Genomic DNA, 14,775 nt, shown 5'->3' with positions numbered 1-14,775 from the left:
GTTGATTTTGACTCACATCATGGTCTCATGATTGTGGAATGGGGCCCCACCTCAGGCTCCGTGCTGAGCATGAAACCCGCTTGGGATTCCGTCTCTCTCTCTCTCTCTCTCCCTCTGCCCCTCTCCCTGACTTGCACACTCTCTCTGTCACTAGAATAATTAAATAAAAAAAACAGATATTTTAAATTTTTAAGTAATCTCCACACCCAACACGGGGCTTAAACTCACGACCATGAGATTAAGAGTTGCACACTCTTCCAACCGAGCCAGCCAGGTGCCCTTGTTTTTTTCTCAACGTTTTTTTTTTTTTTTTTTTTTGGGACAGAGAGAGACAGAGCATGAACGGGGGAGGGGCAGAGAGAGAGGGAGACACAGAATCGGAAACAGGCTCCAGGCTCCGAGCCATCAGCCCAGAGCCTGACGCGGGGCTCGAACTCACGGACCGCGAGATCGTGACCTGGCTGAAGTCGGACGCTTAACCGACTGCGCCACCCAGGCGCCCCGCCCTTGTTTTTTTTTGAAGATTATTTTAGGGGCACCTAGGTGGCTCAGTCAGCTGAGCATCTGACTTCGACTCAGGTCATGATCACACATTTGTGGGTTTGAGCCCCGTGTCAGGTTCTGTGCTGACAGTTCAAAGACTGGAAACTGCTTTGGATTCTGTGTCTTCCTCCCTCTCTCTGCCCCTTCCCCACTCACACTATGTCTCCCTCTTTCTCTCAAAAATAAATAAACATTAAAAAAAATGTTTTTAAGAATAATATAAAATTTTTAAAAGATTTTACTTTTTTAGACTTTTTTTCAAAGTTCATTTATTTTTGAGAGAGTATGTGCACACACGCACAAGCACGGGAGGGGCAGAGAGACAGGGGGACAGAGGATCCAAAACAGGCTCTAAGATGATAGCAGAGAGCCCAATGCAGGGACTCAAACAGCCCAATATGGGACTCAAACTCACGATCCGTGAGATCACGTCACCAGACCTGAGCCGAAGTTGGATGCTTAACTGACTAAGCCACCCAGATGCTCTGATTTTATTTCATTTTTTAAGTAAGCTCTACAACCAACATGGGGCTTGAACTCACAACCTGAAATCAAGAGTCATATGCTCAACCAACTGAGCCAGGCAGGTGCTCCCATGTTTTCTATATTTTCATATTAGTGTTTTCTATATTTTCAAGGGATAGTTCAGTTTCCTTCACTAAACACTATTTTTCAAAACAGAGGAAAAGAGGCACTGAATATATCTTATTTAATTAATATACCTTGATATTAAAGTTTTTGGGTTTTTTTTGGTTTTTGGGGTTTTTTTTTGTTTGGATCATTTTTTGGTTTTTGTGAGTTTTTCTTTTTTTTTCTTTTGATATTAAAACTTTTAAAAGAACCAACAACTGATGAATTTGTGTTTAAAATGGATAACACAACTGCATGGATTTTTTTTTGAAGAATAGAGGACTTGTGACTATGCATTTTGCAGAGCATTTGTGACTGATGCACCATATTACAAATAGATGTTTGAATAGTCTCAGCAAACTACTTGATAATTGTTAACAGTTGTTCATATTTTATAATGCAGATGTATCCAGCCTCTTAGGTTCAGCATGACCCAGTCAACAAGCACTAGTAAATTTCATGTTGATGCTCAGACATTAGAGCAGTCCCATAAGTCACAAACGAATCTCAAGAATTAATCTCCAGTATCACCACTTGTACTCAGGAATATACTGGGATTTGTAGCCATAAAATAAGATGATAAAATACAAAAGATGAATCTTAATAAAAACAGGGATGGGGGGGTACCTGGCTGGCTCAGTCGGTAGAGGATGTGACTCTTGATCTCAGGGTCGTGAGTTTGAGCCCCACGTTGGGCGTAGAGATTACTTAAAATCTGTTTTTTAATGTTTATTTATTTATTTTGAGAGAGAACAAGATAGAGAGCAACTGGGGAGGGGCAGAGAGAGAGTGAGACAGAGAATCCCAAGCAGGCTCCATGCTGTCAGCACAGAGCCTAACACAGGGCTCAATCCCATGAACCGAAAGATCATGACCTGAGCCAAAATCAGGAGTCGGTTGCTTAACTGACGGAGCCACCCAGGCATCCCCCAAAATAAAATCTTTTAAAAATAATAATAATAATAAAGTTTCATGCAATACTGGATGTGTGTGCATGTATGTGTGACTGGGTACAATGACAATATAAATGACAATATAAGAGATCAATGGACGGTTTTATTTTTTTTATTTTTTTTAATGTTTATTTTTCAGAGAGAGAGTGCAAGCAGGGGAGGGGCAGAGAGAGAGGGAGACACAGAATGTGAAGCAGGCTCCAGGCTCTGAGCTGTCAGCACAGAGCCCGACGCGGGGCTCCAACCCACACTGTGAGATCATGACCTGAGCCGAAGTCAGACTCTTACCCAACTGAGCCATCAAGGCACTGCAGACAGTTTTAATAGCAAGAGTGTCACTAAGGTGAGGGAACTGAAGAATATGGACACAAAAAGGTTGAGGGACCGACCATATACAGCCACGCATTAAAAATGAAAAATCGTCCTGATGGATTTGGCTCTGAAATGAAAAATAGGCTAGAAGGAAAAATAGGCTAGACACGTATATGTGGAGACATGGTTTTTGAATATGTGACAGGTGTGGTATACAAAAGAAAGAAGGAAAAAGTAAATTGGGCTTTACCAAAATTAAATTAATTTATGCAGGGGTGCCTGGATGGCTCAGTCAGTTAAGCATCTGACTCTTGATTTCGGCTCATGCCATGATCTCATGGTTCATGAGAGTGAGCCCCGTGCTGGGTGTGGAGCCTGTTTGCAATTCTCTCTCCCTCTGTTCCTCCCCTATTCATGTGTATGCACACACGTGCATGCATTCTCTCTCACAAAAAGAAAATATATATATATATGCATTGAGGGATACTATCAAGGAAATGAAAAGACAACCTATCTGGGAGAAAACATTGGTGAGTTATATAACTGATAAGGTTCTGATGTCCAAAATATATAAAGAACTCTTATAACTCAAAACAAGCAAACAACAAAAAAAAAACTTTAAGATAAGCAAAATAATTGAATAAATATTTTCAGAAATAGAAAAACCCATCCTAAAACTAATAAGGAACGTCAAGAGTCCCCAAATAACCAAAACAATCCTAAAAAAAGAGCAAAGCTGGAGGATTTACACTTTCTGATTTCAAAACTTACTGCAAAGTTAGAGTAATCAAAAAAGTGTGTTGTGGGCCATACATAATACGCAGGCCATATGCTAATGGAATAAAACAGAGAACCCAGAAATAGCCCTTGTATATATGTCAGAATATTTTTGACAAGGGTGCCAGGACAGACTTTTTAGCAAGTGGTGCCAGGAAAACTTGATATCCACAGGCAGAAGAATGAACCTGGATCCTTACTTCACACTAAACACAAAAAACTAATCCAAGAAGGATCAAATACCTAAACATAAAAGCTAAAACAATAAAGCTCTTACAAGGAAACATAATGAAAAAGTTACATGACCTTGGACATGGCGATTATCTCTTGGATTTGACACCAAAAGCACAGGCAGCAAAAGAAAAAAAAAAGAAACAGATAAAATACACTTTATCAAAAGTAAAAGCTTTTGTGCATCCTAGTACATTATTAAACGAGTACAAAGGCAACCCAAAGAATGGAAGAAAATATTTGCAGATCAGGTATCTGATGAAGAGTTAATAGCCAGAATACATAAAGAACTCTTACAATTCAACAACAAGCCCAATTAAAAAAGAGTCGTAGGACTTGAACACACATTTCTCTGAAAAAGAGACACAAATGATGTTCAACATCATTAAACAACACATTAAAAAATATTCAACATCACTAATCATTACAGAAATGAATATCAAAACCTCAATGGTACACCACTTCACACCCATTAGGATGATGATTACATAGAGACAAAAAAACAAACAAAAACAAGAAATACAAAGCATTGGTGAGGATAGGAAGAAGTTGTAACTCTTGGGTATTCCCAGAACAAAGGCAAAATGGTGCAGTTGCTATGCTTTTCCTCAAACAGTTAAACACATGGGGGCGCCTGGCTGGCTCAGTCAGAAGAGCCTGTGACTGTTGATCTCAGAGTTGTGAGTTCGAGCCCCACACTGGGTGAAGAGATTGCTTAAAAAAATAAAATCTTGGGGAAAAAGAAAAACATTAAACACATGATTACCATATGATCCAGAAATTCCACCTGTAGGTATATGCTCATGAGGACTGAAGTGAGGGACTCAAACAGATTTCAATACTCTTGTGTGATAATCACCTGCAAGTGTTATGTTGTTTTCTCATTACAGAGTTAATTTTTTTTTAATTTTTAAATATTTATTTTTGAGAGAGAGAGAGACAGAGCACGAGCAGGGGAGGGGCAGAGAGAGAGGGAGACACAGAATCCGAAGCAGGCTCCAGGCTCTGAGCTGTCAGCACAGAGCCCAAGGCGGGGCTCGAATCCACGGACCATGAGATCATGACCTGAGCCAAAGTCTGACGCCCAGCCAACTGAGCCACCCAGGCGCCCCTAATTTTGTAAATGTTTTAAATTCCTACTTTGAATAATATGGAAAGGAAACAAAGCATTGATGCATCACTATGAAATATGTGTACAAGAAATTGTTTTAATTCATTGCTGACTTCATTTTGATTAAAGAGGTAATATTTGCCACCTATATTCACAGGTAAAAGGAGCTTGTAAACTGTCCTACAGTAAAATCCAGCTATTTCAGATCCAGGACAGAGTTTTCTCTGTATGTTATTAAGGAAGGGAGCATGTGAGTGAAAGATAGACTTTGGTCAATGATTCTCACCTCTGGAATGACTGAAATCTACATTTAAAAAAAATTTTTTTAATGGTTATTTATTTTTGAGAGAGAGAGACAGACAGAGGATGATCAGGGGAGGGACAGAGAGAGAAGGAGACACAGAATCTGAAGCAGGCTCCAGGCTCTGAGCTGTCAGCACAGAGCCCGACACGGGGCTCGAACTCACAAACTGTGAGATCATGACCTGAGCTGAAGTCAGATGCCTAACCGACTGAGCCACCCAGGCGCCCCTGAAATCTACATTTTGAAAAAATGTTTATTTATTTAATTTAGAGAGAGAAAGAGAGAGCATGAGCAGGGAGAGGTGCGGAGAGAGGGTGAGGGAGAGCAAGAGAGCGAGAGAGGGAGAGAATCCAAGCAGACTCCCTGTTAACAGTACATGGAGCTGGATCTCACGACCCATGAGGTCATGACCTGAGCTGACATCAAGAGTCAGCTGTTCAACCGACTGAGCCACCCAGGCACCCCTGGAACCTAAAAATTTAAGCTGAAGAGTTAATGATTGTAAAATCTACATTTTTCAGAATACCTCAAATATTTACACATAAAAGATTTTAAAATTACATCACCAAAAAATACATCTATGGAGTATTTATGCATTATAGTGTAATTAGCAAAGTTGAAACAACCCAAATGTTTAATAACTAATTGTTGGATTAACAAACTGGGGCATATCAGGATGCTTGAGTGGCCCAGTCAGTTAGGCATCTGACTTCAGCTCAGGTCATGATCTTGCAGTTCGTGAGTTCGAGCCCCACGTCGGGCTCTGTGCTGACAACTCAGAGCCTGGAGCCTGCTTCGGATTCTGTGTCTCCCTCTCTCTCTCTGCCCCTCCCCCAGTCACTCTCTGTCTCTCAAATATGAATAAACATTAAAAAAAATTTTTTAGGGGCGCCTGGGTGGCTCAGTCGGTTGGGCGTCCGACTTCAGCTCAGGTCACGATCTCGCGGTCCGTGAGTTCGAGCCCCGCGTCGGGCTCTGGGCTGATGGCTCAGAGCCTGGAGCCTGCTTCCGATTCTGTGTCTCCCTCTCTCTCTGCCCCTCCCCCGTTCATGCTCTGTCTCTCTCTGTCTCAAAAATAAATAAACGTTAAAAAAAAAGTCAAAAAAATTTTTTAAATAAAAATCTTTTAAAAAACTGTGGCATATCCATACAATGAAATGTCACTCAGGAATAAAAAGGAATGAACTATTAATCTACAGCACAGCATGGTTTAATATCAAAGGCATTACGCTGAGTGAAAGAAACCAGTTTCAAAAGGTTATATAATGTATGGTTCCAATTATATATTATGAAAAATGTTAAAAATCTGACAGAAATTAGATTGGAGAATCCAGGTGTGAGCCTGGGGGAGATATGATTTCAGAGAGGCATGAGGAAATAATCTCTGGAGTGATGGCTAATCTCGGTACCTGATCACTCACAGGGCTTCTAAGAGGTGGGCGACATGAACAGGACCCAAGAGCAACCAATGACAGCTCTGTCTCCAGCATGGTCCACCTCCATCCTGGAAAATTCTGGGCTTGCAGGGTTCTAGCAGTGTCTGCTGCATGAGGCCTCTTTCGCTCAATATTCCCAGGAAGGGTATGACATCATATGGTCAACATGCCCAAGTTTGTGATTCTACCTCCATGACAATATTGGACGTGTGAGCCCCCCAAGGAAATGAAATCAAGTATGAGTCAGAGTGAAATGAAATACACTTTATTAAATAGTCTCTCCCTTCTGATGATTCTACCCTAAATAAAGTCTAAGGGACATTAGTTAAAAAAAATAAGTGTAGTTGGGAATGCAAGCGGGTGCCACCACTCTGGAAAACAGTATGGAGGTTCCTCAAAAAACTAAAAATAGAACTACCCTACGACCCAGCAATTGCATTACTAGGTATTTATCCAAGGGATACAGGTGTGCTGTTTCGAAGGGGCACATGCACCCCAATGTTTATAGCAGCACTATCAACAATAGCCAAAGTATGGAAAGAGCCCAAATGTCCATCGATGGATGAATGGATAAAGAAGGTGTGGTATAATAAACGATGGAGTATTACTCGGCAATCAAAAAGATTGAAATCTTGCCATTTGCAACTATGTAGATGGAACTGGAGGGTATTATGCTAAGTGAAATTAGTCAGTCAAAGAAAGACAAAAATCATATGACTTCACTCATATGAGGACTTCAGGAGACAAAACAGATGAACAAAAGGGAAGGAAAACAAAAATAATATAAAAACAGGGAGGGGGACAAAACAGAAGAGACTCATAAATATGAAGAACAAACTGAGGGTTATGGGAGGAGTGGTGGGAGGGGGGATGGGCTAAATGGGTAAGGGGAATTAAGGAATCTACTCCTGAAATCATTGTTTCACTATATGCTAATTTGGATGTAAATTTTAGAAAAATAAAAAATAAAATTGAAATGTATGAATGAATGAATGAATGAATGAATGTAGGGGTACCTGGGTGGCTCAGTTGGTTAAGCGTCCAACTCTTGATTTTGGCTCAGGTCATGATATCCCAGTTCATGAGTTCAAGCCCCTCACTAGGCTCTGAACTGACAGCACAGAGCCTGCTTGGGATTCTCTCTCTCCTTCTCTCTCTGCTCCTCTCCTGATCTCTCTCTCAAAGAAATAAAAATTTAAAAAATAAATATCAACAAGTAAATTTTTAGGTCCCATCTGAAATGAGGTCATAGACTTTTGTAATGATCTTTATGATGTGCCATAAAAATGTTTTTGAAGACGCTTATGTATCACAAAATCCCAAAATTCTCAGATGAAAGTTGAAGCTATAAATATCTGCTAAGACCAGAGAATAGAAACAAACACTATGAACTAGTTCTATAAGGACCCTCTGGATCCCTTGCCTGTTCTCAGTCCTGATGCAATGATCCTGGCACTAATAGTAACTTTGGACTCATGAAGGGAAGAATGAGCACTTTGTTAGGTTATTTTTTTGCCCTTTAGCAGAACTCGGTGTGCATGTTGAGGCCAATACAAACATGTGACATGGGCATACAAAATACTGCTTGTTTGACCTCATAAACTGGGGAATTCCTGATGCCCTCCAGGAATTTTTATCCCACAAAGCAAATTTAATAGGGCAAAAGGGAACATTAACTAGTTTTCTCAATGTACCTTATATCTCAATGATACAAATAAAAATGGAACAAATAAATGAGGGAGAAGAGACAAATATTTCTTGCAGAAGAATGCTAAATAGTATACACGGATATTCCTCTTTCCAAGAGGTAGAGATTAGTTCACCTGCTCTTTCCAAGAGGTGGAGATCAGTTCACCCGCTCCCACACCATTGTGTTTGGGCTAAACCTATCAACTCCCTTCCAATCAATACACAATGGGAATGGACAAATAGAAATTTTATAGTGGAAAAACTGGAAAACACTACCAACACTTGATAACCAAGTGGTCGAGATCGACATAGCAGGTGATAAGTAAAGATTAATGATTAATGAATAATTCATTTCCAGTGATATGATGTGATGAGATGTTTTTTCTAAGTAAGCATTGTCTAATCAAAGAAAAACATCAGACAAAACACATTTTAGAGGTATTCTAGACAGTACCTGAACAGTCCTCCACATACCTGTCAAGTTCATCAAATTCTAGGAGACTGAGAATCAGACAGAGAGCAGAGGAAGTTGGAGACACATGTCGGCTGAATGTAATGTGGTATTCTGGACTGGATCCCGGAATTTAAAAAAAAAAGACATTCGTGGTAAAACTGATGAAATAAGAATAAAGTCTACAATTCAATTTACAGTGCGGTGCCAGGGCTGGTTTCTTAGTTTTCCAAAATGTACCATGGAAACCATGGAAATGTAAGATGTTAACAACAGGAGAGACAGGGGGAGGGAAAGATGGGAATTATATGTTCTTTGCTACTTTCCTGCAAATTTAGACAGATTCCAAAGTAAAAAAAATACATTAAAATTGCAACCATTTATAAGTTAATTACAGATATTTACATTAAATTATGTTGGGGTGCCCGGGTGACTGGTTCGATTGAGCGTCTGACTTTGGCTTGAGTCATGATTTTGCAGTTCATGAGTTCGAGGCCACGTCAGGCTCTGTGCTGACAGCTCAGAGCCTGGAGCCTGCTTCAGATTCTGTGTCTCCCTCTCTCTCTGCTGTTCCCCCACTCTCACACACACACACTCTCTCTCTCTCAAAAACAAAAAGTACATTAAATTATGTCTGAGTTGATATCTACTGTTTTCTTTTGAATGTGTCCATTTGCTCTGTTGGGTGATTTCAAAAGCAGGAAAGCTCATTAAGCAAAATGGATTCAATAGATTCACGTCTTTGGTCTCCAGATGGCTACTCCTCTGCTAATCCAAGCTTAATGAAGAGTTCCTCTATAAGCTTGTCTCCCCAACTTGGAAATGCAGGCACCCTCCTTGGAATCGACTTCTCATCAACCAGCCTGTTGGCACCAAGACCGATCCCAGAACAACTGACCTTCCAAAGACCCTGAATATTAATTCATTCTCATCACAGACATAAAATGTCTACTTAATGTTAGCCTTCTACCTCCACTCTTTTTACATCTCAGCTAACATATCATCCTGCCTTGGCCTTTGTCTCCTCAGAATTCCAAGGTTCCACTGAAAATATTTTTAACATGCTCATCTTTCTCCACACACGTTTTCTTTTTTCTTTTTTTTAATTTTTATTTACTTTTGAAAGAGAGCAAGAGACAAAGTGCGAGCAGGGGAGGGGAGGGGCAGAGAGAGAGGGAGACACAGAATGTGAAGCAGGCTCCAGGCTCTGAGCTGTCAGCACAGAGCCCAACGCGGGGCTCGAACCCATGAATCGTGAGATCATGACCTGAGCTGAAGTTGGATGCTTAACTGACTGAGCCACCCAGGCGCCCCAACACGCATGTTTTCTAATTTCAAACTACTACTGTTCTCTAAGAATGTGAGACACAATATTCACAACCTGGTTGTCATTGTCCTTAACAATGAAAACCTAATTTTACCTCCAGCTTCACCTCAGGACACTTGCATTACGTTACAGGGATGCGGAACCCTCTGCCCTGAATTCCTCGAAGGAACACCCCACAGGTATTCCTCTTACAGGCACAACTAGTCTTACGATCACATGGCCAGTAAATCCCAAGGAAATTTGATATGTCACATTAAAAATTATACATCCAGGGTGCCTGGCTGGCTCTGTCGGTTAAGCGCCCGACTCTTGACTTTGGCTCAGGTCATGACCTCACGGTTCATTAGATTGATCCTGAGTTGGGGGTCTGTGCTGACAGCACAAAGCCTGCTTGGAATTCTCGCTCTCCCTCTCTCTCTCTTTGTCCCTCCGCCATTCATGCTCTATCTCTCTCAAAATAAATAAATAAGCATTTTGAAAAATTATACACCCAAAGACATTTCCAGTAACTCTACGTTATTTCAGGACCGTTTTATTTATTGGACTCTGAATTTCTCCACGACCAGCATTAATAAAATGTAATTACATGAGTACTTACATAATTATTACATAGGATTTCATTTACAATGGCTGTTATTTACTCCTTATTGTAGCAGAATCTCTGTCTTATTCAAAACTCTATAAAATAAGACTGACTGGGGCGACTTGGTGGCTCACTTGGTTAAACATCCGACTCTTGGTTTGGGCTTGGGTCATGATCTCACAGTTTCGTGAGTTTGAGCCCTACATCGGACTCTGCACTGACAGTGCAGAACCTGCTTGGGATTCTCTCTCTCCCCTCTCTCTTTCTCTGTCTCTCCCCCACTTGCTCTGTCTCTTTCTCTCTCAAAATAAATAAACTTAAAAAAATTTTTTAATAAAATAAGACTATTTTACTGAAGATTTCTTGAAGGATGAGTATAACAAGTGGCTGAACACTGGGGTGCCTGGGTGGCTCAGTCAGTTGAGCATCTGACTTCAGATCAGGTCATGATCTCACGGTTCATGGGTTCAAGCCCCATGTTGGGCTCTGTGCTGACAGCTCAGAGCCTAGAGCCTGCTTCACATTCTGTGTCTCACTTTCTCTCTCATGCTGTCTGTCTCTCTCAAAAACAAATGAACGTTAAAAAAAAAAAAGATGTGGCTGAACACAGTGCAAACCAGACAATTTATATTTCTCTGATGAGACGAGGGAAGTGTGTATTTCTTCCCATGCACACAGAGAAGAATCTGGATACGCAGTGGTTGTGACTCAGGAGAATAAAGGGGCAGGCAGTTGGGAAACCTGAATTGATTAGGGCGGAGGTGGTCATCAGCCACCAGCAGGTCTTATAAAAAACAGAAAAATAAATGTAAATAATGGAGGAGAAGGTGTAAAAAAATACAAAGGTGCTCACCAGGACAAGGATACTTTGAGTGGCTCTGATCTCAGGGGAGGACGTAGGGGGCACTTTGGTTCTATGAATGTATTGGACCTGATGCCTGTGCCTGTGCAGGATGGAAACCATGAACACACTGGTCCAAGTTATGAGCCCCAAGCACAAAACATCATGGACAGATATCAACAACATATATAGTAAGTCTGTGTGTTTGTCTTGCAGTTTAGAAGTACAGTATCCAAAGTCCATAGTTCTTGAAGTGTTTCTGCTGTTCCATTTGTCAGTCACATACACAGGAACCATAATATGGAGTATTATGTTCAGAGTCCAGCAGAGGATATTTGAGGGGCCAATGTATTGGGAAGCTTTCCCTTTAAGCATTGCCCACCTGGAGCCCCAGGGACTGATGGTGATGGCTTGGAAGACACTCAAGAGGCAGGTGGTGTCGATGGACATACCCCGGGCCACTCTGTGAACAAAGAAAACAACTTTGCATCCAAAGTCACTGAGAAAAGATTTCAGCTCAAAAGCTGCCATGGTCTCTGGGATTCCTCGAGAGAGAATCACCAAGGAGTTGATTAAAGTCAAGTGCATGAGAATCAAGCCTGTGGACTTTGCCCCGTATCCCCTGAGGTAATGGGATGTAAAATGGTGGAAGAGCCAGAAGTTTCCCAGGATTCCAAAAACTATCTGGAATAAGAAGATCATAGCAAATTTCACATCTGTTGAGGCCATTCTGTCATTTTCCAGGGTTCAGAATTCGCATTCACAAAGAGAAGACTCTACATGAAAACAAGAGTTGTGGGCTAATGGTTCGTGGAAAATAAATTTAAAATTCTCCACGTGCTACTACTTTTCTCTGAGAATTTCTTTCAAATACACACGTTTTCTTTGATTCAAAGATTTCCAAGTTCAGGGGCGCATGGGTAGCTCAGTCAGATAAGCGTCCGACTTCGGCTCAGGTCATGTTCTCGTGGTTCGTGAGTTCAAGCCCTGAGTCAGGCTCTGTGCTAACAGCTCAGAATCTGGAGCCTGCTTTGGATTCTGTGTCTCCCAATCTCTGCCCCTCTCCTTCTTGTGCTCTGTCTCTCTTCCTTTCAAAATAAATAAACATTAAAAAACACTAAAAAAAAAAAAAGATTTCCAAGTTTAACATATTGCTTTATATAGTTCTCATTTACTCTTTTTTTTATTTTTAAAAAATGTTTTTTATTTCTTTTTGTGACAGAGGGAGAGTACGAGCAGGGGAGGGGCAGAGAGAGAGGGAGACACAGAATCAGAAGTGGTCTCCAGGCTCTGAGCTGACACAGGGCTCGAACTCACAGACCATGAGATCATGACCTGAGGTGAAGTCAGATGCTTAACCAACTGAGCCACCCAGATGCTCCTAGTCACTCTTATTAATGCTTTACCTATGGTAAATTATTTAATACTTAGAGATGTATACATTTTACAGACAAGGAGGCTTTAATTAAAATGAGGTTATATGACTCACTGAAATATTACAATAGCCAGGGTGCAATAATCCTGGTGTTTACCATCATGCTATATACTCTCATAGCTACCTGGTTGTATCTTTTTTTTTTTTTTTTAAGATTCTATTTTTAAGTAATCTCTACCCCAACATGGGCCTTGAACTCACAACCCTGAGGTCAAGAATTGCATGCTCTACTTGGAAGCACTCCGGCACCCGTACCTGGTTGTATCTTTAAATAATACAGATACATGGGGGCACCCGGGTGGCTCAGTCGGTTAAGTGCCTGACTTCAGCTCGGGTCATGATCTCGCAGTCAGTGAGTTCGAGTCCCACATCAAGCCCTGTGCTGACAGCTCAGAGCCTGGAGCCTGCCTCAGATTCTGTGTCTCCCTTCCTCTCTGCTCCTCCCCCACTCACACTCTGTCTCTCTCTGTCCCTCAAAAATGAATAAATGTTAAAAAAAATAAAATGAGGGGCGTCTGGGTGGCTTGGTCGGTTAAGCGTCTGACTTCGGCTCAGGTCATGATCTCACAGTCTGTGAGTTCAAGCCCCGCGTTGGGCTCTGTGCTGACAGCTCAGAGCCTGGAGTCTGTTTCAGATTCTGTGTCTCCCTCTCTCTCTGCCCCTCCCCTGTTCATGCTCTGTCTCTCTCTGTCTCAAAAATAAATAAACGTTAAAAAAATATTAAAAAACAAAATAAAATGCAATACAGATATATGCACGCATACAGGGTAATCTTTGAAATTGACTTTAACTTAGGTTTGATTGTGACAATTCTTCATTTTTGCTAAAATGTTTGTTCCATTGACCAACATCACTTATGAATGAAGATGAAAAGGTCTGAATAAAGACCTGAATAGTATCTATCCATGAGCAAAACGGATTTCCCAAATGTGGATCAATGTTAGTATAGCAACAGAAGTAATCATATGATTTCCCCTCCCCCACAACAGAAATTGTTGTGTAATATTTCACTTTGCCCTAAACTATGGGATTTGTAGATTTAAATAAAACATTTGGAGATAAAGAAAACATTTAGAATAGGATCTATATTATTCCTCCTTAGAGAGCAGGCAGTGAGCTGTGATTTTTGAAAAAAAAAAAATAACAAAAACTACAAGACGAGAAAGATAGTAAGCTGCAAAACAAGCATGTGAAATGGAATTTCAAGGCATGAAATCATGAGCATCGAATAGAAGAAATGAAGGATGAGTCTGAAAATGATGCCAGAACTTTGAAAACCACACAAAATATCAGAAGACACATTTAAGCTGAAAAGCGCTGAAGTCCTTCGTTTTCCTGCCCTCCAAATCCCTCACATGTGAGGGTCACCTTTTCCTGAAAGTCTCTCCTAAATTCACAAAGGAAAATTGTCCTTCCGTGATCACTAGTTTACAAATATTTTCAGCAGAGATTTAGTTACTATCTCTATTAGATGCATCAAGGGTACATAGGAGAAACACAATTATGATTCAGCACATGCAATTCAGGCACATTATTTGCAGTGAGAGACACACGATGTGATTAACTCCATGAAACTCACTATCACATGCACAGTAACACTTTAAGGACATAACTACACATTATCGTGTAAATTTCTCTGTGGTTTCAGGAAGCAGCTTGAATAGCATATTAATTTCTGAATCGCAGTCTTAAGGATCGTAAAGTTCAGACTTGGCTACACCTAACTCCAGCAAGCGCAGTCAGGGAGGGATGTCCATTAAAACTGCATGAGGAGGGGCGCCTGGGTGGCTCAGTCGGTTGAGCTCAGGTCATGATCTCACGGTTTGTGAGTTTGATCCCCACGTCGGGCTCTGGGCTGACAGCTCAGAGCATGGAGCCTGAGCTTTGGATTCTGTGTCTCCCTCTCTCGCTCGCTCGCACTCTGTCTCTGTCTCTCTCTCTAGAAAATAAATAAACATTAAAAAATTAAAACAAAAAACTACAGTTAGGGTCTGGGGGAGGACCTCAGCCCAAACCAGTTTCTACCCCAGAAGAATCCTTTTTCCTGCCATAAGGATCAATCCAGACACAGACCCTGATACATCTCACTCCCTTACAGTTTGAGTCACTCAGACTGACAGAGAAAATACTCACCCCATCTCTCCTGTCGCCA

General features: G+C 41.1%; 1 protein-coding gene across 1 annotated transcript; it reads right to left on the bottom strand.

The window, feature by feature from the left end:
• Positions 1–10,972: 10,972 nt before the first annotated feature.
• Positions 10,973–11,978, bottom strand: LOC125915542 (vomeronasal type-1 receptor 2). Its single transcript, XM_049621478.1, has one exon. The coding sequence runs from the start codon at positions 11,915–11,917 to the stop codon at positions 10,973–10,975; it is 945 nt and encodes a 314-aa protein (XP_049477435.1). The 5' UTR covers positions 11,918–11,978.
• Positions 11,979–14,775: the final 2,797 nt, after the last annotated feature.

This window comes from Panthera uncia, assembly GCF_023721935.1.
Source record: "Panthera uncia isolate 11264 chromosome E2 unlocalized genomic scaffold, Puncia_PCG_1.0 HiC_scaffold_19, whole genome shotgun sequence".
Lineage (NCBI taxonomy): Eukaryota > Metazoa > Chordata > Mammalia > Carnivora > Felidae > Panthera > Panthera uncia.
Note: the sequence above shows the minus strand (reverse complement) of the source record. Positions and strands in the feature narration are given on the sequence as shown.